This window comes from Megalobrama amblycephala, linkage group LG14 (assembly GCF_018812025.1).
Source record: "Megalobrama amblycephala isolate DHTTF-2021 linkage group LG14, ASM1881202v1, whole genome shotgun sequence".
Classification (NCBI taxonomy): domain Eukaryota; kingdom Metazoa; phylum Chordata; class Actinopteri; order Cypriniformes; family Xenocyprididae; genus Megalobrama; species Megalobrama amblycephala.
Window position 1 is genome coordinate 52483779 of NC_063057.1, and position 24719 is coordinate 52508497.

The 24719-nt window shown below is 35.3% G+C and overlaps 1 protein-coding gene across 1 annotated transcript; it reads right to left on the reverse strand.

Annotated features, from left to right (window-relative positions):
• Positions 1-17650: 17650 nt before the first annotated feature.
• On the reverse strand, positions 17651-19787 carry LOC125244769 (complement C1q-like protein 2). Its single transcript, XM_048155005.1, has 4 exons — positions 19473-19787; positions 18984-19100; positions 18585-18713; positions 17651-18490 (listed from the first exon to the last, which is right to left on the reverse strand). Exons 2-4 carry the CDS (start codon positions 19096-19098, stop codon positions 18213-18215), a joined length of 522 nt encoding a protein of 173 aa, XP_048010962.1. The 5' UTR covers positions 19099-19100; positions 19473-19787; the 3' UTR covers positions 17651-18212.
• Positions 19788-24719: the final 4932 nt, after the last annotated feature.

Here is a 24719-nt window from a genome sequence, read left to right on the forward strand (position 1 = left end):
TTAGGAGTAATATATCACATCATAAGGCTTTGGTGCTAGCATCAGTGACAGGTGAAGTACAGACAGCGGGTTGTTCATGTATTGCAGGGTCAGGATGCTCTAGTCATGCAGCAGCACTTTTGTGGAAGGTCAGTAAAGTAAAGAGCAATTAAGGGCACGAAAACTGTTTATTGTATTGTGATATTATTAACTAATAATGTAGTAAACTGAGATGTTGTCCCTGAGGACCGTAACGACATCTCTCATAAAGATTTGCAACTTTACAAAGTAAACAATGATCCAAAAAACACTTAGCCTCTTCGCTAATTAGCACACAAAATACCATTGGTATGCTACTTCCACCGCCTCACCGGAAGTTGTACCCACGTTCTATTTTACAGTAGCGCCCCGCGGAAACAGGTGGATAGAGGGTATGCAACGACGTCACTTTCCCGCAGAAAACGCGCTCCCTCAGCTGCTGGACTGAGTGGCAAAAGAACCTGCTGCATGACTGGATTTTAATAGAGGAAACTGCGAAAACGCGACTAAAACTAACGAATTACACTAAAGGTTGGACTCCAAAGTGTACCTTATAACACCTAATCCATGGATATTGATATGCAGCCAGGAATCGTGTTTCCTGACATTTATATGTGCCTGATTTCGACGGTGGGGAAATACATAAAGCAAATCTGCCTGTGAATATTTTATATAACCACAATATCGGTATGTCTAAATCCGCGTAATCACTTATATCAATGTTATATCGTCATATTGTCCAGCCTTAAAATAGCTTTATAGTATAGTTTTTGTCAGTGTTGTTTATTTAAAAACACCAAATTATGCAGAATATAAGATGGCAAATATTTAATTGATGAGTTGTCAACATAATATATAACAATACGGTATGATTTTACCTCAAAATCCAACAATTTGACACAACGATAACTGCAAATCCATGTTTCTCTGCTGGAGTCCAGTTGTTTCTGTGAATTTCAGTGATCCATTTGCTTATTTTTCTGTTGCTTTCTGCAGTTTTTAAATATATACCTCAGGTTTTCAAACACATCCAAAATGGAAAAGAGCTTTGTGATTGACTGTACAAATAGCTTTGACACAAAACCTGAGGTATATATTTAAAGACTGTCGAAAGCTACAGAAAAAAGAAGCAAATGGATCACTGCAATTCACAGAAACAGCTGGACTCCAGCAGAGAAACATGGATTTGCAGTTATCATTTTGTGGTAGGCTAAATTCATACCCTATATATTGTATTGTTATATATTGTGTTGACAACTCATCAATTAAATATTTTCCATCTTATATTCTGCATAATTGGGTGTTTTTAAATAAACACTGACAAAAAATATCTATAAAACTATGTTTTAGGGCTGGACAATATATAACATTGATATAAGTGATTATGCAGATTTAAACCTACCTATATTGTAGTTATAATATTCACAGGCAGATTTGCTTTATGTATTTCCCCAATCAGGCACATGTCAGGAAACACGACTCCAGGCTGCATGTCAATATCCATGGATTAGGTTTATTTGACAAGTTGTAAGGAACACTTTTGAGTCCAACCTTTAGAGTAATCGTTTGTTTTACTCCGTTTTCGCAGTTTCCTCTATTAAATCCAGTCACGCAGCAGGTTCTGTCACGGTTCACACAGAAACAAGAAGGTAGATCCAATTGCGGCAGAAGCATTTATTAAAGGGTAATCCAAAGACGTAATCCAAAGAACAGGCAAGGGTCAAAATCCATGAAGACAGTCCAAACAAACAGGTACAAAATAACACAAAGAAAACCAAACACGAGAATCAGAAGAACACGTAACATAAACAACGAACCACAACCAAAGACAGAAACAGCTCACTATAAATAGACAGACACTAATGACATGATACAAAACAGGTGAGTGCAATGACGTGAGATGATTAGTCCGGGAAGTGTGTATTGGGTAATGTAGTCCAAGGGGTGAAAACAAGAGTCCAGGATGGAGTGCCCTCTAGTGGCTGACTAGGGCACTCTCACTAGTGATCATGACAGGTTCTTTTGCCACTCAGTCCAGCTGAGGGAGCGCGCTTTCGGCGGGAGAGTGACATCGATATACCCTCTTTCATCAATATACCCTCTATACGGTGACCGGGAGGGGACATGTTCGGTTCACTTAGTTTTGTCGTGGCCATGAGATCATTTTGTCGAGGTAACGACGTCCTTATGTCGTGGCCACGAGATCATATGGTGAGGGAACGATACATTTTTCTCGTGGCCACGACTTCATTATATTGAAGGAACAACATCTATTTCTCATGGCCACGAGTTAAATGTGTAAACAACCTGCACGACCATAGCAACCTGGGGCCTGTACCATGATGGTAGTTGAACAAACTCAGGGTTATAGGATTATTTTCGAGTTGACAAAACCAAACCACTCCAATCCGGCTTTGTTGGTACCATGATGCTGATCATCAACTTTCTCTGTTCAACTCAGGCTTTGATCCTGAGTTTGTGGAGCATGTGCACATGAATGCATGACATCAGTGGCAAACAGCCAATCACATGCCTCGCAACAGAGATAAACTGTGATTCACTTCTCGTGAGAGCCAGCGCGATTCAAAACTCCTTTGCTGAAAATGAAGAATTTAAACGCATTTACACTAATGGAAAACGGTCTGTGAAAGAGGACAAATAAAAGAAATGGTAACACTTTACAATAACAGTACATGAATAACCATGAACTAATACCTGAGTTAATAGTTACTTCAACATGAACTCATGATTAGTTAAGATATGAACTAATGAAGAGTGATCCTTAACTACGACAGGAGTCATAGGGATTCATGCATGAAAACAGAAGCCTTAACTATGCGTTAATACATGTTTGATAATTAATGCATTAATTAACATTTAGGGTAAACTAAATCAAACAGTCTCTATAAGAAGGAATAATACATATTTGGACTTTGAAATAAATGTAAACAATTTATTAATGTCAGAATTTAAACTACTGACATCAGCAGCTTCATTATAAACATCACTGAAAGGCACATGATTAGTTTGCCATTATTTTCACTTATCCTCCTGATCAAACATATAAAATACTAAATACACTATTTATCTTAAAAGGTCTTAATCTGTTTTGTGATATTCTTTCCTATCAAACTAAACTACTGTGACTTACATCAGTTCCTGAGGAATCGGTTCCCAAAAAAATAACCAAACAGGAAACATGAACTAAGGTCAGGGAGCGTTTACTGGGAACAGATTCAGAAGTTCACTCTCCATCCAGACACAGGCCGTGATCATCCTTTACCTCCATTCTCTGACTTTTTGAAAAGTCACACAACATCACTTAACTGGGCTGAATACTTATATAGTTGTGTTAGTACATGTGTATTTGATAGTAAGTTAATGATAATCATGAGCTGAATTTGGTAAGTAGTTAACAGTGAATTAATTATGATTGTGCCCCCTCAAGTAAAGTCATGACGTAAGTATACATTAACAAACCATTAGTTGATGTTAGTATATGCTTAGTTAATAATGAATTAAGTATGATGTGCCCCTTCAGGTAAAGTCATGACATAAGTATACATTAAAAAACCATTAGTTGATGTTAGTATATGCTTAGTTAATAATGAGTTAATTATGATTGTGCCCCCTCATGTAAAGTCATGACATGATGCACATATCACACATCATTAACTAATATATGAATAAACACTAAGAGTGCCATCCTTATTCCTTTACACCCCGGTACAAAAAAAACTAAAATAAAAAGTATTTGTATTTTATTTTTATTTATATAATTAAACATATATGGACTTGAAAGCAAGCCATAAACATACCTGTAAAGACACGCATAAGGCACATTTACATGTAAAATCGCGCGCGTCCACAAGCTAATGCTAATCAAAGCATATACATTTAAACGACAAAAATACAAATACAGTTAATAACTGCACATAACCTCCTGAAAATCCCAATAAAACATACATGTAAATATGTCTTTAATTATTAATTCGGCTTACCAAAGCAGTCAACATTTATTAGTTTAAAATGCCAGCAACACAACAAACGCGCCAAGAGAACACCTAGCGTGCGCCACTAATGAGTGTCCCACCAGAAACAAACCCTACATACTTTAGTTCCGGGAATAAACTATGACTATTTAGCTATGACTAAATATAAATGAACTATAAAAATCAGAAAACAGTTTAGACCAAATTAAATTTATTAGAGGTAGTTAGTCTATTTTCCACATTTGATTAGACAGATCTATGTAATTAATGGCTAAATAATCATGTGCCATTGCAATTATTTGTCACAAAGCTGCAGATGGCAGATTATGATATTACAGTGTAAATTATGACAGTATTAAATCACGTTTAATTCAAATTCAGAGTACTTCTTGTTTACTCTTATGGAGGCTGATTTATTTAGTTTACCCCTAAATGTTAATTAATGCATTAATTATCAAATATGTATTAACGCGTAGTTAAGGCTGCCGTTTTCATGCATGAATCCTTATGACTCTTGTCATAGTTAAGGATCACTCTTCATTAGTTCATGATCAGTTCATATCTTAACTAATCATGAGTTCATGTTGAAGTAACTATTAATTTAGGTATTAGTTCATGGTTATTCATGTACTGTTATTGTAAAGTGTTACCAAAGAAATTATCTTTCTCTATCAGTGCAAGTATTTGCATTACTTATTTATATTACATATGATATATATATATATATATATATATATATATATATATATATATATATATATATATATATATATATATATATTAATTGAAACTAAATGCTTAATAACTGTTATACTAAACATGCATGTGTGTAATGGATTAATAAAAATATAGATCATATAATTATACAAATCATATATAAATCATAAAATAATTCTAAGTAATTATCATTAAAACCAGACAATTTCATTGTTAAATATTTGTTTTTACTATATAGTGCCCTTTAATTTGGAGGAAGAGAAACTGGGGGAGTGACTTTATTGCGTTGGGTGTGTCAGTGTCACTTTGCTCACATCTGATTGGCCCAATTTCGGTTTGAAATCTCTAAACCAGAACATAACCTGCCCCAGAGTAGGTTAGCCGTGAAGCGTTAGTTACTATGGTGATGAACACTGCTAAAAGTCAAGTTACTTTCATGGTACCTAAAACCTAGGATTGGCGCAAACTAATCTGAAACGTACCTGGCTAGCCAGCTAATCCAGCTTCATGGTACAGGCCTCTGGAATGATCAGAAATGGCTAAGATTATAATAATATTTATTTTTAATTAAGAAAAAAGCACAGAATTAAGAAATGGTTATATATGTTGCCTATTGTGTTGTATGCGATGCCTACAGCAGCATTCGAATGAAGTTTATCAATAAATATTACAATATGCCGTGTATATTTTTATCAAATCCAACAGTCTTTTAAATCCATTCATAGCTTATCATTTAAAGGATTAGTTCACTTTTAAATCCTTTAATTAATCGACAACCCGTTTGCTAATCTTCAGCATGTTTTACACTAAACAATACTTTCTTTGGGAACTATATGTAGATTTTAGCTTGATAAAAATTATAAACCGATAAAAATTATAACAAAAAACAGAACAATGTCTAAAAGCTGCTATGTGACAAGGTGTACAGAAAACAAGCTAAAAAGCAATAAATCCTATGAGCAGAATGCTTGTTATTGGCTGGGAAATGTTGTTGTGTATCGTGAGACAAAGCTTGTGCCTCGTGCCAAATGTATGAGAGTTAAAAAAAAAAAAAAAAACATTGCAAAACAGTTATCTTTGAATTCCACTGAATATGTGTGTCTGAATACATTGTGGGAAAAATGCAGGTCTGTAAAAAATGTTAAGAAAAATGTCATTTGACACATACACGCATGCATTCAACATTCAACATTCAACATTTTTTAAATTGAAAAGAAAAGAAAAAAAAACACTGTTTAGTATGTTTTTTAAGCCATTTGGTTTATGAGGACACAGGAATGTTTACGTTGTAATACCCATGTCATTAATTCTGATAATGTTGGTGTGAGTCCTGAAAATTTACGGGCGTGAGTTTGGTTACAGAATGCGGTTGTCACACCCATAGATTACTGTACTGGGTGTGAACGTAATTGTATTACAGTTGTTAACAAGCATTGTTCAATGCCAAAACCACATTTTCAAAACTCTTCACACAGTCTGCATTACCAGCATGAATGTTGGCCTCACCTACAAAACTCACTCAGACCAACATAACACTGACAATTCTCATTCAGAAAACACACATTTCATTCACAACACACTGACCTAAAAAACACTAACAACAGGAAGCATTACATAATTGATGAACTTTTCTTTTTTAAAGTTTCAGTGATTTTCCACATAAATCAGTTCTTCATATAGAATACTGTAACACAATTTCACTTTATTGAAAGCATTTGTAACACGAATGAATCAGAAATTAATCAAAATTTCATTTTTTTATATGAATATAGTACTTGTAAAAGTAAATGATAACCAAAAGGTGAAAAAAGAGGGAAAAAACTCCAGGGCTGCAATGATAATAATAAATAAATAAATAAATAAATAAATACATTCTACACATTACTTTACAGTTTTTTACAATCGCTAGGACACATTTCTCAATACTTAGTTCACTTTTTCAAAACTCTTCACACAGTTCTCCTAACCAACTTTCATCTTGGCACAGCAGTTCATTTCACATTCAAAATGCACTAAATCTTCCAAAACACTTCATACATGTCTCAGATCAACTCATTCTTCCAGAACACTAGCAAAGGTTTTCACCAGCAAACACACTTTGTCAGTCATAAAACATCGACCTTAAAAACACTAACATCAGTTAGCATTATACATGTTTTCTTTTTTTTAAATGTCTTTATAAAACAAGAATGACACTCTCTACTGCTTATAATTCACAGCAGTACATGTTACATGGTCCAAGTTTACATTACAGAACAAAATTATTCCTAAGTTTCCCCTTTTGAATGGATGGTAATGAAACTGAAAAACGAATGCTTGTGTAGGTGTTCCGTTTCATCTAATTGTTTTGATAGTATTTGATTTTTTTAGATTCAGAATATATTTCATAACTATATTACTATAGAAATGCAGCATATTTCTGTTGTATTCAGTTTTGTATTATGTTATTGTTTTGAACATAAGTTTAACATTTTTGAAAACAGTATGTAAGCATGTGCAAATTGGCCTGTACGTACAAAGAGTTTTGGCAGTTGTTGTGTCTGAGTGAGAAAAGAATTCATGAAATTTGAGAGATGTAGTCATTGAATGCATTTTGTGCCAAAGCAATGATAATTGATCCTCAGTTTAGCCCACATAGTCTTCTGTTGTGCTCACTGTGTGAAGAGTTTTGCAAAAGTGACCTAAGTATTGGGAAATGTGTCCTAGCGTCTGTAAAAAACTGTAACAACATGTGTAGTTGTTCATTATAGTGAATTACAGTGATGGTTCTAGTCAGCTCTCTCTCTTGCATTGGAGTAGGTGGAATTTCAGCTAAAATTGCAATTAGCTTGTAATGATTTTTTTTCTGGCTATAAAATTGAGAATATTTTAAAATAATTACTGCATAAATGCTTGGAATTTGCCATCATTCTGTTTTGAATGTGTTTTTAATCATTTTGAATGCAGTGTGTTAGCATAAGAAAAATACGTAGTATTTTGCATGTTGTGGAGTTCCTGAATTTTGAAAATGAATGCATTTTGTCTGAAAGCAATGAAAAATGGTTCACAGTTTGGTCTGCATTGACTTCTGTTTCGCTGACTGCGTGAAGAGTTTTGAAAATGTGGTTTCGGTATTGAACAATGCTTGTTAGCAACTGAAAAAAACTGTAACGATTCAAATACAGGACTGACAACTGTATTCTGCTGCTGTGTGAACGTGACCTGTGACATTTTGATCCAGAGTTATGTTCAATACAAAATCCCTATGTAATTTACCATAATAGGAAAAACACAGTCACTTCCTGGCAAATAAATATCAAAAATATAAAAGGTGTGCATCATAGCTGACATGTAGATGAACACTTTACAGTTGGTTTTATGACTGTTAATTTTTCCCTTCAAATGTTACTGAGTTTTAATTTATGACATATTTATGTATGAGCGTATATACAGTAGTGAAAAAAGCCATTTGTGTGTATTTGTGTATAGAAGGTCACCATTGGTCCAATATTTTTTTTTTTTTTATGAAAAACATGGTAAGTTTTGCTGGATCTATGTTAAGTTTAAATAAAAACCATTGGATTTGTTGATGAAATATGTCTTTTAATTAGTGATGTTGTTACATTTTATTTATTTTAAAGGCCTTGAAAACAAATGCATTCAACTTTGGGAAAATGTCACCTAAGTAATTTGTTAAAATACAAAGTTCTGGCATGAAACTCTAATGGGCAGGCTAATAGGTCCTTTAACTCAACCTGCTAATTATCACATCATCATCTATAGGTCACAGATGATTGGTTCCTGCTGTATTAGTAGCGAATGAGCTTGCATGCTTAGTCTTTAAATAATAACTTAAAAAATAAAGTTAGCATTGCTTAGCAGCGCAGCGTGCTTCAGAAATCAGATAAGCACATGGGTTCTTATACTAGGCCTACCACTGTGCGTTTTTGCGTAGTCCGCTTTATCAATTCTATGTCATGTCAACAGTCTGTTTAATGCTTAGAGAGAATTACTATATTAGCAGCTAGCACATGCATGTTGAATAAGGATACAGAGACAAGCTTGCTGAACTTTAAATGGAACAGGATTCGCTTTTGTATTTATATTCTAACAAAGCTACAGCAAATATTTTGTACAGCAGCAGCAGTATGGATAACTAATTCAGATAGCAATGAGCGAATATCAACAACACAGAACGCAGCAGACGTTCAGGGCTAAAGTAACCTTTTGCTATTGAGTGAGAGGAGTTTGTGTCTGATTTTATTGGGCATATACTTTTTTATACTACAGGACGAACAGCGATTTTGTAAGGTCGATAACTAATTTAATTAATGGATTTCACGTAGAATGATATTTATAATTTCTGCTTACCTTAGAGCGTGCCAAGGCAGTTCCATGTAATCTTCAAACGAAGCGAGTGCCTCAGTTGATGCCTAATATGTATTTGTCATAATCTGTATAGTAGCCTATAATTTGTGTTGCGCTCTGGATAACATTAGGTGTTTTCTATACACAGCGGCAGGCAGTGTGGCTGAATTATGGACACACGTTGTTGATCTGAGCGGTGACGGCATGTCTGTCAGAAATCTCTCTGTGCTTAAAATGCAGAGGTATTCATTAACAGGAGCATTAATAGGAGACTCTTTGCAGTGACTCTTTGCAACTTTTGAGTTCGCTACTGAGATAAGTGAAGGTTTCTACACGCTCTCACGGCCATACGTTTCATTTGTGTTATCTGTGAGGACCAACAGTCGGTTGCACGCTGTGAAATGATGTTATGGGGTTCACTGTCAAATTGCATCAACTGACATAACCATTGCATATGGGACAAAGATATAATAGAAATGCATTAGCATGCAACTCAGACAAGATAGAATATTAATTAAAAATATTGAGTTTCTGTTGAAATCTCATTCATATTATGATGTGTAAATCTAAATGTTTCACAGTATTGTTCAACTTCAACAACTCTTCAAGGCTGATGTTTCATGTGCCGACGTGTTTCGGGCTGGGTCGGCGATGCATGTTGGAGTCATGCTCATTCATTTTCCATTCATCCAAATGAGTTTACTTTTAGGAGTATACAGGGTTTGACAATGACATTATCAAACTATGCTACGTCATTATACTATATTTGCTCAGGTGGTCGTGGAGGGTTTCTTATCTCTATTAGCCTGCAACGTTTTACCATTTGTTAAAGCCACACATAATGCGTGTTCTAATTGGTATGTTTGAGCCTTTTTGCTCAGACACACATAGACATAGGCCACTAGAGCTAAGCCATTCGGTACGGTAGCCCAGGCACACATAGTCTAATAGGCCACTAGAGCCAAGCCTTACGGCCCAGAATTACTTAGTTGTGGCAAAATATGGGCCGGGCACACATAGATAGCATACATGGCTCCTATGTACTGCTGCTGCTCCGAAGAGCCATATGTTTTGGCGGTAGATCTGCTGGGGGGTGAGGGTGAATCATCATCTTGCCCTCTGCATTGATGGGGGATCTCTGACATCTCTGGGCTTGTATTGTCTTATATCCTGTCACCTGCTTTGTTGGGGGGTTATTCATGTACGATATATTGTACAGCAGCAGCATGTCTTACTTGCTCACAGCAGCGTGTCATGTATGTATTGGCAGTAGCAAGTCCCGTACTTGCTCTGCAGCAGCAGCAGCAATAATCAACAGCAGCAGCGTTGCAGATCTATTCCGCCAAGACAAAATATATCTACATTGTCATATCCGAGAGTTGTCATGACAGAACTGTATTTACATAGTAGCACAATTATAATACTGTATTGTGTGAGATTATGTAATTCAAAGTACAGTAGTCAACATTTGAAGTGGATCAAAAAATTTCAGCAAAGTTGTCCTAAAAAGAAGGTTGTAGGACAAATTTGATTAAAGGTTTTGATCCACTTCAAATGTTGACTATATTATACAAAGTATAAGTAATAACAAAGTGTATTTTTATTGACTGCAAAGTGTGTAATTTTTAGTATTTGTAGAATAAGCCAAAGGTACTGAGCATACAGTATATACTATTACCTGTAAAATAATATATTCATTGTATATTGCTTGTGTTTTCTGAAGACACTCGTAACTATTTTGTAATGTACTTAAATCACAAATAAAGTGTACTTATAACACATATAAAGTGTACTTATAACAAAGTGTACTTATACCACAAATAAAGTATACTTGTAACACAAATTAAGTACAATTTAATATCACTAATCAAGCATGTAATTAGTCCCTACACAGGCATATATTTAAAGTGTACCAAGTATACTTGAAGTTGTTCCAATTCAGCACACAATAGTACACTAAATATACTTAAAGTTGTGTTTTTATACAACTTAATTACAACTAAAATATACTTAGTACAAAATTAGTTGTTTCAAAATAGCACACTTTAAGTTAACTAATCATTAACACACTTGAAATATACTAATAATTAGTCTTGCTGCAAGCATACTTTTTTCACTAGGGGACAAAACATGAATATTTGACCACACGATGTGTGCTCGTCTAAATAGTGACCGTGATGCTGCAGTGTGTGTGAGACCTGATGAAGAAGATCAGAATCAACATATTTATTCATTTGTATTAAATATTTTAGTCATTATTCTGTGTCATTTTTCATTGACAATCATGTAATTGTCAGTATTCTGTTTTGTCATGTCTTTTATTTTGTGATTTGTAATTAGTTCTGTTGTAGTTTTTGTCATGGTCATTGTAGTTTCTGTTAATTAGTTCCAGGTGTTTATTATGTCAGGTAGGCCTATTTAATCATGTTCTAGATCTTGCTTTGTGTGAAATCACGAGTTCACATTTACATATAATTAAGTACAGTAAGAGTTATGCATATTTGGCGTGCTGTCCAGGGGAGGGTTCCGAGCTCGGAAATTTTGGCCTGAACCCAGAGTACTCCCCCCATTGAGATAGAAGTAGATAGAACTGAAGTGAGGAGAAGGGGTGGAGGGATGCTGATGAACTGTCAGATGAACAGAGGTAAGTCTGCTGTATTTATACCTCTTGTCATGGTTGCACTGATTAACTGAATGCTCTCCACCTGAGCTAGTTAGGTTAATTATCTGCACCTGTTCCTCCCGAACCTTGTTAATAAAACATCATTTGTTGTTGACTCATACACATGCCTTTCATGTGATTATGGATGCCCTGAGCCTATACTTCATGTTCAGTGTCATGGTCAAATGATGGATATCTCTCATGTTTGGAAGCATTAAACATCTTTTATCTGCATATAGATCCAGATTGTTGTTTGATTCTTTGAGGCCACATTACAGTAATTTACACATTTAAGCCCAAATTCTGAATTAATATTCAAAGTAGTCATGCTGTCAGTGTGTTACTGTTTAAAATTGATTAAATGTTTAACATCATTAATTTTTTTATCTAATATGGCTATTGTGAAAATTAACAACTACGAATAACATAAAAAAAAAAAAAAAACATGGCTATTGTAGTTAAACCATGGTAACCACAAATAGGTTGTTTGCAATCACAAGAGCAGGTTTAGGTTTATCACAAGAGCAAAGGAAAATGCCTAAATGTGCATGTGTATTTTCAAGTAGCTATATATTTAATAAATGACTGAACCAAGGAGAGGGACATAGTTTCACTATAATTAGTTTATTTTGCACAAATCCAGGGGTGTAGCCATCATTTCAGAAGTGAGGGGGACAGAATTGATAGATTTCTTTTCTCATGCTTTTAATTTGAAATCAATTTGTTTTTAATAAGAAATCAAATACTCTGCTGAACAATAATCAATCTCTATTAATTCCCCAATATTTTATGACAACTTATGATTGGTTTATGTACTATAAAAAATTGGGCATTAAGTCCTCATGGATTTTATACAATGTAAAAAAAAAAAAAAAAAAAAAAAAAAAAAAAAAAAATAGAATAAGACAGAAAATACAAATAAATCTCTTCGGCTCACCAAGGCTGGATTTACTTAATCAAAAATTCCAGTAAAAACAGTTATATTGTATTACAATTTAAAATTGCTACATTCTATGTGAATATATTGTAAAATGTACAATATATGTGATCAAAGATGATTTTCAGCATCATTACTCCAGTCCTCAGTGTCCTATGATTTGGTGCTCAAGAAACATTAATGATTATTATCAGTGTTGAAAACAGTTGTGCCGCTTCATATTGTTGTGGAAACCATAATACCATTCAACATTTCTGGTAAGATTAAAACAAAAGAGAGAAATACTTTTATTCATCAAGGATGCATTCAAATGATCAAAAGTGACAGTGACAATAAATGCAAATAAATTCTGTTCATTGAACTTTTTATTCATCACAGAAAAAAATGTAAATGTATCATGGTCTCCACAACAATTTTAAGCAACTGTTTTCAACACAGATAATGATCATAAATGTTTCTTGAGCAGCAAATCATCATATTAGAATGATTTCTGAAGGATCATGTGACACTGAAGACTGGAGTAATGATGCTGAAAATTCAGCTTTGATCACAGGAATAAATTACACTTTAAAATATATTCACATGAAAACATATGACCTGTCATTTTATTTATTATTCAAATTCCACTTTCACTTGATGTTTGGACATGAATATGTGTTGGCAGTGTGTGAACATAACCACTTTTACATAATTCCTGAAGTATTAATTCTTGCAAAAACAGTTCAGGAACACTTTATTTTGAAAATTCTGTGGACTTTGAGTATCTTTGCAACTACATGTGAACTAACTCTCATTAGAGTATTTGTAGGATGTCTGCTTAAAGCTGCCCTAGAATCTCCATTTCACAAGATGTAATATAAGTCTCTGGTGTCCCCTGAATGTGTCTGTGAAGTTTCAGCTCAAAATACCCCATAGATTTTTTACTATACCATGTTTTAACTGCCTATTTTTGGCTGGGAGTAAAAATGCTCTGATTTGGCAGTGTACACCTTTAAATGCTTGTGCTCCAGTCAGTGTTATGTTGGTCTTTTGCACAAACGAGATTTACATAAGAAGGAGAAAACAATGGTGTTTGAGGCTCACTGTATGCCATTTCCATGTACAGAACGTCTCGGTTACAAAGGTAACCCTCGTTCCCTGAAGGAGGGAACGGAGACGTACGTCGGACATGTTGATCATCATGGTAACATATGGCTAACCTGCTCCAGAGCTGGTTCTGTTCTGGGTTAGAGATCGCAGATCAAAATTGGACCAATCAGCTGTGAGTAAAATGACATATATGATGAAATAAAGACAATCCCCCATATCTCTCACTCCAAATTACAGCAGTTTACAGTGACAGCTAATTATTTAATATATTTACATTATATGAATTATAATTATTTATAGTTCATATAACATATTCATATAATGATTACATTTGCCAATTAATATTAAACTTTGCATTTGAATTAATATAAATATAATAAATGTAAGCTTTTAAAATGGCTAAGGTTATGTGTTTTCTTTTAAGCTCTTTGTGAACTTATATAAATTATTATTTAACGTTATTGATAAACTCTTAAGATCAGCTTCCTTTCTGAACAAAAAGACTTACTGTAGGCTAATGCTGAACATGATTGAGAACTGGTTGTCAGACATGAACTAAAATAAACCCTTTGAAATGACCTTGTTTCAGGTTTTCAGGTAATCTGCGACACCTGACATCAGACTGAACATCCGAAGTGTAATCTGGGCCAAATCCTCATCTGTGTTATCCAGCTAGCTAATATTAACAAATAATACAGACAACAATACAGAACACATCAGAGAAACCAAACGCTTCAGCTGAAAAACATTAAACTTGAATGGCTTCACAGCACTGAGACAAACGGGCGAGAGACAGTTCTGTCCTGATCTGAAATTCTTTCACACTGACCCTTCATGACTGAACATTGTGTCTCTCTCCTATTTCTTGTTTTTTCAATCAATGTTTCCATTTTCTCAAGAGCTTTTATCTAATAAAGTACTTCAGGCTCATTTCTACCATAGACTACAGCAGTCAGAAGACTTCAGATTCATTCTTCCACGTTTAATGGTGGTTGACAAAACAAGGTTTCTGCCACCTTCTGGACTGGAGTGTGAATCTTTCTCTCTCATATGCTGCATAATATTGCTTCAGTTTCAAGTTTTACAGTAATTAAAAGAAAATGACCGTAATAGGTTATATTATTATTATTATTATTATTATTATTATTATTATGATTATTATTATTGTGTTTCTTTAGTTTAAGTCTGTGCCTCTTAGTTCGTCTCATTTGAGAACTGGGAGGATTTGCCTGAAGTCAGTGGACCGAGACTGCCATCTACTTAGAAGTTATCTGACGCCCTCTAGTGGACACCAGCAGCTGTTTGAGAACAACTGGACAGGCCTTGTTTTAAAACACATGAAGTAAAGTTGATTGTCCTTGTATGTAAAGTGACTTAAAATAACACAACAGTCATGTTTCAATATATTTTTTTCATTTCTAATGTCTCATGTCATTCCATCACCTGTGTTAATACATGAATATAAAACATCACATGTAAACAACCAGCTTCAAATATTTGAAGATTCATTGAAATTGTACACATTTCTCACAGGAAAAAATGAGTAAATGAGAGCATGAAGGGAGTGAGAATGAGATGAATGCAGTGAAATTTCAGGAATTCTCTTTCATCAAGAAAGAAGAGCGTTTGAACAACAAGATAAAAAAATATAACATTTTTAAATTCATTACACATATAAACAATGTTGCACAAGAAGATATTCACAGAGTCTTTATGTTGTTCTTCAGAGAAACAATTGGCATGGCAATTTGCTACAATAGTTGTGATGTGGACTATTTTAGAACTATATTATTACAGTTATCGTCCTTCATGTGCACAGGTCTTAAAGGGATAGTTCACCCGAAAATTGACTCACCCTCAAGCCATCCTAGGACTATCTTCTGTCAGACGAACACAATTGAGATATATTTAAAAATATCCTGGCTCTTCCAAGATTTTGAAGCCCCCCAAAAAATTCACCCATCCATTATAAAAAAAGAATCCATATAGCTCCCTTTTGAAGTGAGGTGACATGTTTTTGTAAGAAAAATATCCATATTTAAAACTTTGTAAATTCAAATAACTAGCTTCCGGCGGACGACCGTACACTTACTGCGCAAGTTGACTTGCACCAAAAGAGTAACCTGTGACGAGATGCATGATGCAGGATGTAGGAGTACTGTAAGTTTAGGGTGTGTTCACACTTGGCATGTTTGTTTTTAATTAAAACGAACCCTTAGTGCGGTTCATTTGAACATGTGTGAACACTACCATCTGAACCCTGGTGCACCAAACAAGTGGACCGAGACAACTGAAAAGATGGGTCTCGGTCAACTATGGTACGGTTTGAATGATATATGAATGCAACATGGACCAAACACATGTGAACGAACCCAAAACAGCAAGATGAGAAAAATTACAGAATGAAATATTACATTTACAGAATGCTCACGCATATGTTTTTTCTCATCATAGCTGTGCTGTTGCCCATCACAGTTCTGTACAGGTGTCAGAACCACGTCTCCAAATCGTTTGTGTTTGTGACAGAGGGATTCCTGCAGCTGTTTTGACTCCTGTACACATTTTATAAGCTCTTCACAAATTCTCAGTTGGTCAAAATACCACCATATGTAGGCTACACACATACAACGAGGTCATTTATATGAGCACACAGCCTTGTTTTGGATGTTCAGTAAGTTCAGTCTCAAAATAGGCAATACGTCATAAACACTGACCAATCAGATTGTGAATGTCTTCTTGTGCCTTTAGGTTTAGTATCTTTTGGTTCGGTGATAAAAATGCCAATGTGAAGGCTAAGTGAACCAGGACTAAATTTTCTTTTTGGTCCAGACCAAATGAACCAAGCGAACCAAACTACAAGTGTGAACACACCCTTAGATGCCTCTCACGGTTAAAAAAAACAGGGCCAGGCAACAAACTCAAGCTCATCTTCTCTTATATCGAAATCCTCTGACAGTTCTCGTTAAAATTTCTCATTTTAGACTTCTAATTCGTGACCGGTGTTTTGTTTCTATCCTCTGCGCTTCTGCATTTGTCATTGCGTCATGCATCATGTCAGATGTCACTCTTCCGCCGCAAATCGATGCTTATGGCCGTCTTTCAGAAGCTAGATATTATAGTTAATAAAGTTTTAAATATGGATATTTTTCTTACAAAAAAGCATTGCTTTGCTTTAGAATGCCTTTATGAATCTCCCGGAGCCGTATGGATTTATTTTATGATGAATGGATGCATTTTTTTTTTGGCTTCCCCCATCACAACCATTATAAAGCTTGGAAGAGTCAGGATATTTTTAAATATATCTCAGATTGTGTTCGTCTGAAAGAAGATTAGTTGTTTTCATGTCTTTTGCACAACATTGCACCATTTCATGCTTTTCATCTTCAGAAAGATCTTTCTTCCTCCTATATTGCATGAGAACTGTGACTTGCTTAATAATGTGGAACAACCTCTAAGTAGGGTTTCCACAGACCTGGCAAATTATTTTGAAATTATTTTGAATAGTCTGAGATTGATACCAGTTATCTAAAAAGACATGGATAAATAAACAAACAAACATTTTCTTACAAAAACTAAAATCTGAATGTTTATTCTACTGAAATCTTATGGATGTCACTTGCATAATAATTTGAAACGTGGTGTAAGAAGGTACTTGACCATTGCCTCGGCCATGCAGTTTACTTCTGCAGATGAACTTTTGTGGTGATTAGTTATTATTATCAATTACTAATTATTTGATAATATTGTTTGATTATTGATATCAATTGTTGTTCTTATAATTGTCCTCTAGATTACAGTAGTACCATACATACAATTATACAATTGGCAGCTACCTAAGAGCACAGAGCTAGAACAAGAAAGTAATAGAGAGCTAAGCACATGTGAAAGTTCGGTGCTGAAGAAATAAAGAGGCTACATGCCAGTTCATTAATTATTTTTCAGATTGTTTATTTAATGAACACCACACTTTAACATTGCATTATCTGCACATGCTTGTGGAAAAGTACTCAGAATGCATACATGTGCAACAGAATGAAAAGAAAAAACAGGTCAACAAGGACAGTTCAAGAAAGAAGCTATATACTTTTGTCATAAAGGAATGAAAAGCATAAAACAATAAATGATTTCTTATGATTAAAATATAACTGATTAAATGATTAATTGTTAGTAAGAGAAATATTCGTCCCAATACTCATCAATACTATATACTGTACTAAATTAAACCAAAGAATGAAGCAGATGCAGTGCATTAATCAAACAAGTAACCATGGAAACAAATGCTAACAAACACGCTCTTTAAAGATGGTGTTGTTTTGATCAAAAAGAGTAAATGGCCATTTTAAAAATTATTCAAAGCTGGTTATTTTGATGTTTCAATGTTTCATTCTCATCAAACAAAGACTGGATTAAGTAGCCTGATATTTGACCATAACCTGTAAACCCATTTTATTTACAGGGCATTGATAAGGAAACCACTGAACACTGTGATATTATCTTTATCAAAGATCCACGCATCCTTTTGGAGTACAATATAGACTTGATCCCCTTTCTCCAACAGCAGCGATAAGCCATTACCTCCGTTCTTTATATGAGATCCAGTCTTGTGATGTCCTGTTATTGCTTCTTTCTGTCCATTTCTGTACAAGTACAACCATGTTGGATGATTATCTCCACAATGGTAGAAGAAACTGAAATAGTAAACTCCTCGTACCGGTGCTGTGAAAATCCCTGTTAAAGAGTGAGACAGATCTCCATTAACAGCTGTAGACATGAATTATACAAGTGTGTTGATATTGTTTTCAGCAGTGTGGATTAACAGTACCTGTGTCCTGCTTGTAGGCATCACCAACATTAGTGAAGATTTTCTTGTAAATCAGTGTTGTATCTGCGTTTACTGGTCCAAAGAAATCCTTTAATCCCAATCCAGCTGAAAATGACACCTTTGGTTTGGCTGAAGAGAACATATACCTTCTTAAATGTATATATTAAACAAAGATTATTGAAGTATGTTTTACAGGAAAATACTATTTCAGCCTTTCTACTTCTAGAAATTCTAGAATTTCACATTTAATTCAGTGTGATGCATGCCATTTCTTTGACACAGTTCACTATCAGACATTGCTAGAAATGTCACAAATAATTGCACAGTAAATCCTACACCAATTGATTTTCAGTGAATATGATATTACAAACCATCAGTCTTCAAAAACACTAGTCTCACCTTGGTTTTCCTTTTGGAGTTTCTCAATCTGAACTTCACTGTTAGTAAGTTTGGTTTCCAGATCTTTTAGTTTATTCTCCATAGCATCAAGTACCTTCTGTAGCTCTGATGCCATGACTGCAGTAAATAACAATAAACAATGGGGATATTAATACATCTGAAGTTTAATAATGGCTACTTTATCATTTTAAAATTCTTTTGACTTGTTTCTGATTTCATTAGTTCCCACATTTTTAAAATTCCTTAAATGTAATCTAATCAGGCATAAATCATTCCTTTACTAAATGCAATCCATTAAATAATGTCTAACCATTGTCTGTGGTGAAATGACATATGCATCTGATTCATTTGAAGATATATTTTTGTTCCTAATGCATTTTGAGTCTCCTTGTAATATTGTTGAGATCTAAACCCCTCATAATCTGTTGGTGTCTTTATTCACACTGTCATAACATTACCTGTTCGTATCATTTTAAAGTGGTGTCTCACCTGGGTCCTTGTGTGTATTCGGTATGTTAAGAAATGAAGTCGTCTGGTAATGTCTTCAGTTGAAGTCTGAAGCCAACTGTGTTCTTTGCTCATATTTATACTATTGTTCAGGAGATGTTTATTAACTCTTTCGTGCATGAATTATAACCTGAGTCAGGATTTTTCCTATGTGTTTTTATTTCTCTAAGGGCATGAAAAACAAGACTCAAAATGCAATTTTTTTTTTACACCTATTTTTCAGAGAGATTTCCAGATGTCCACTTGAGTGGACTGCATGTGTTTATGGTTTAAACTGAGGAGATACTATATTAAACATAATACAGTAACAACACAGAGATATTGTGTGTATTTAACAAACCAATCAATAAAATTATATAAAATCATGTGAAAACTATAAAATATATACAAAAAATTATATAAATGCGAAATATTGCAAATGCAATTGAACTTCATACAAGTTGAACTTTGTGTCTCTTTGATAGAATCAGATCCTCATGTTCTGATATCAGAGATCTCTACAGCCTGTCAAGATAACTGTGGAAACCTTATTGAGATGCTCCCTCCATGTATGTTGATTTACCCTTATAAGCTGATAATTCTTATTCTGTTCAAGATGGACACATTTCTAACACCGCTCTCCTCTGAGAAAACCTAGTGATCAGGTGTTTTCAATCTGAAATGAGCAGTGTTGGGGTAATGCATTACAAGTAATGTGCATTATATAATCATATTACTTTTTGATGTTAAGAGTCAAGTAATGCATTAAAAGTAATGTGCAGCTTTGGATGGAGGAGGGTAATTAGCTCCTGAGAAATGCAATAGCTGCTGATAATACTCAGGAGTTTATGTATGGATGCCTTGATTGGTGTCGTAGAAGGAATGGATTGATATACCGGAGCAACTTGGCATTTCTGACTGGCCATCGGCCATCTCGGTTTGGAGGAAGAAAACAACGACATACAATGGCTTGCCACTTGGTGGCAATGTATAGGATGATGCACTAGGGTCCACCATAGAGGTTGATGTGCAACTTTGTCATCCAAACCCATGCATGTGCAAGAAAATGCTTTTTGAATATCTGTCTGCTGTAGTGACCTCTATGCATGAAAGGCTAAAGCATTTTCACTGGAAGAAAACCTTCCACAGAAATGTATTAGATGGTGTATTCCACAAGAGGATAATTACCTGGCTCTGATTACCCTGTAATTTCTTTTTACTGCATTCCATCATTAAGTCTTCTTTTGCATAATTCCTGACATGTTAATTCTTGCAAAGACAGTTCAGTAACACTTTATTTTGATGGTCCCTTTTGAACATTCTGTTGACTTTAAGTAACTTTGCAAAATGTTAACTAACTGTCATTGGAGTATTAGTAGTCTGTCTGCTTAATATCTGCTAACTCTTTATTGTGATGGTCCTTCTACAGACATACTATAGGCTAACTACATGTCAACTCATTCTAATCATATCAGTCTACTAACACTCTACTAACAGTCTAATGAGAGTAAATAGACATGTTGATGCAACATTACTTACGGTCAAGCCACCTTTATTTATAGCGCTTTTTATGATGCAGATTGTGTCAAAGCAGCTTTACAGTGTTGACAGGAAAATAATGAGGCTGCACAGCAGCTCTAGAAGAAAATGGTGTCATTGTCCAGCTTACAGTTTTTTTCAACTGCTTAGGCTACACACATTATCATGTCATCGGTTTGATTCGATTCAATATCGCAATGCATTACGATGCGCTGCAACATTAGTACTGCACATGGCTACATTTTCATCAGTGAATACAAGCAGTCAATACAAGCATGTATGAACTCCCTTTTTATTTGATCTGCTCCAAGAAAATGCACTTCTAGAAGACTACATCGACGAATAACACAATAGACTCTGCATCATGGGACGCTCTCAAAAAGCTAAAAAAACGCGCATGTCAGACTCACCGGCTTCATCCAACGCATCCAAGGATGGCTGTGAACGCTAAACTCTCGCGAGACGGTGCGTGATTGAACATGGCAGCGCGTTGTTCGATCACGCTGCTAGAAGTCAGCAAACTTTTCTTGTGCGTTTTTTCCCCTTTGTTTATTTGTTTGTTCACTTCACCTTCCACAAATATAATAAACTGGATTACATTTCGGACCTGGATCATCTAGAAGACATCGACGAATACTACAATATACTCTGCATCATGGGACGCTCTCAAAAAGCGAAAAAACCGCGCATATCGGACTCACCGGCTTCATCCAACGCATCCAACGCATCTTCCTCACCCACATCTCCGCAACCTCCGTGACTTCGGTAAAGTTGGTTTTATATTCGCACATTCGGACTTCTGATGAATTCAGACTTTCCAATAAATTCATGTTTGTGAATTTTAAGCAGCAACATGATATTGACAACCAACGATTGTCAACTTACAACATTTTTCACAGTCGATCAAAATAGGCAAGTATTGTTTTAATGGCATATTTACTTGTGAAATGTCCACTGAATGTCCAATGTAGTGTGATTAACAAGGCTATTGAATACCGATGTCCGAATGTGCGAATATAAAACCAACTTTACCCAAGTACCCCCGTGCTGTACTGAGGTAAGCGACATACTTACATCCATAGACAATAAACTATCCGGACTAGACGCCAGAGTAGCATTAATAGAAGTAACGTTACTGCACAAAGAATTTCAACAACAGCCAACAACAAATTGACGCGATCACGCAAGAAAACGGTTCGCTTCAAAACTTCGTTACAACTCTCACAACGCAACTGTCTTCTACCAATCAGCTCGCCTCCATCACCTCCGAAAATAAAACAATGAAAGAAACAATAGGCCTATTGGATTTACAAGCACGCAGCATGAGGGACAATCTGATTTTCACCGGCATCGCTGAATCACCCACTGATGAACCCGGGAAAGCAGTCAAGGATTTTATGGTTAAACAGCTCAAACTCCCAACAGAAACCGTTAACAACATCACCTTTCACCGTGTTCACCGTCTGGGAAAAAAACTCAATAACGCCACTCGACCCCGCCCAATCATCGTTAAATTCGAACATTTTAAACAAAAAGAATAGGTTCATCGGCAAGGCAAACAGTTAAAATTATAAACTGATAAAAATTATAACAAAAAACAGAACAATGTCTAAAAGCTGCTATGTGACAAGGTGTACAGAAAACAAGCTAAAAAAGAAAAAAAAAACAGAACCAAAACCAGAAGTTTTTATAAGCTGTCGACCCAGAAAACAAACATTTAAGGAACTAAAAAGTGGATACAGGTGATTGAGACAGAGTGCGACATGTCATATTACTATGAGAACTAGCCCACTGGAGGGGAACATAATCAGCGACAAGAAATATATAAAACGGACATTTGGATATTTAACTTAACAGTGACTAAATGTTTACTGCACACTTAGGCCCCCCTGCCTATATGTTCCAACAGAATATTATACAACAGGGACATATATGCTGCAAAAACCGCATATACAAATTGCATACTATTTATGTATTTTTAATCCTATATGTCATATACTGTATGTCCCACATACAACTAAAGTCTTATAGATTTTCATGATGTAAAAACATAGGAAAATAATTCAAATTGCATAGGTCTATGAATGTCCACCATATCTCTTAGGCCCCATTTACACGTACATGGTTTTTTTGAAAAACGGAGACATTTCCCTTCGTTTGCGCCCTTCGTTTACACGCAAACTGAGAATTCGCCTCTGAAAACGAGTCTTTCTTAAAAACTCTGGCCAGAGTGGAGATTTTGAAAATCTTCGTCTGCACGTTTGCATGTAAACTGAGACAAACGGGTGTTTAGGCAGCCAACGACACAGTATGCGCCAGTAGGGCTGGGCGATATATCGCATGCGATTCTCACGCGCATTTCGTCAGTAAAGCCGGTTCCCTGATTACCGCTAAATCGCCATCACCTGCTTTCAAATGGTGCGCCATTTAACAGACAGAGCCGTAGTTCACTGATAAGCCACGCAAATATCGCGTTCATTATCGAAGGCGATTCATCTGCGATATGAACGTGGCTTTTCAGTGAACTACGGCTCTGGCTATTAAATGGCGCTCCATTTGAAAGCAGGTGATGGCGATTTAGCGGTAATCAGGGAACCGGCTTTACTGACGAAATGCGCGTGAGAATCGCATGCGATATATCGCCCAGCCCTATGCGCCAGAGGTCGCACCTATGTTTACATGTGATCTTAAGATGTATAAAACATAGTGCATCAGTATAAGGCTGTACTTCACTCATGCCCTTGCTCTTATCTTGTCCTAAGTGGAGCCCTACGCCTATCAATCAGAGTCATATAATGTATGATCATAGACTTTCAATCTCAGATGAAACACATATAAACTACACACACAGGCACATATTTTAATTACAAAATTAACATTTTAATTACAAAACTAATTAATTTGATTAACATGTTATCGATGACACTTGGTAAACAAAAAAATGTTTTTGTATTTGCATGTGTTGTGAACTTTTGCAACGTTTTTGTATTTGCATGCAGTGCTTCCCACACATAGACTTTACTTGGGCGGGCCACCCAGGTATATTAACGGCCGCCCAAGCAGGGCCATTTCTAGGCGTAGACAAACTAGGCGGTCGCCTAAGGTGCAAACAGCTGCCAAATGAACATAGTGATTTGGGTGTGTAGATTATGAGAATCTGTTTGTTTATGCTGGAGACTTTTATATTAATGGTACAAACAAAATAGTAAACATATGCTCAAATATGCCAAGGTCAATTATATTTCAAACCTGTGGGAAGCACCATGTGTTGTGAACTTTTGCAGTGCATGTGTTGTCAAACTGATGAAGATGTTTTCTTTATTTGCTGGTGTTTTTTCTATTTGCATGTGTTTTCTTCAGTTGCAGTGTGTTGAGCTCTCTCGGCCACCGTAAAAGAGTGAGACGAAGCAGAGAGTGTTGAAGCACTGTGAGTAATCTTCCTTGTGTGAATAAATATATGATTCTATTTCTAAGTAGTGAGTGAAATTCCAGATATTAGTCCGAATATAATGTAAAAGACATGTTGAAGTTTCAAAACAATTAATTCTGAGCAGTTTTAAGTAAATGCATACAGCGAGCTGAACTGATTAACACATGGACTAAATGATAACATGATAATTGTGTCATGAGATGAGACAAAGAGTGATATATGATCAAAATACTAATTATTAATGGTGCTTTCCAAAAGCGAAACAATAATGATGCTATCTT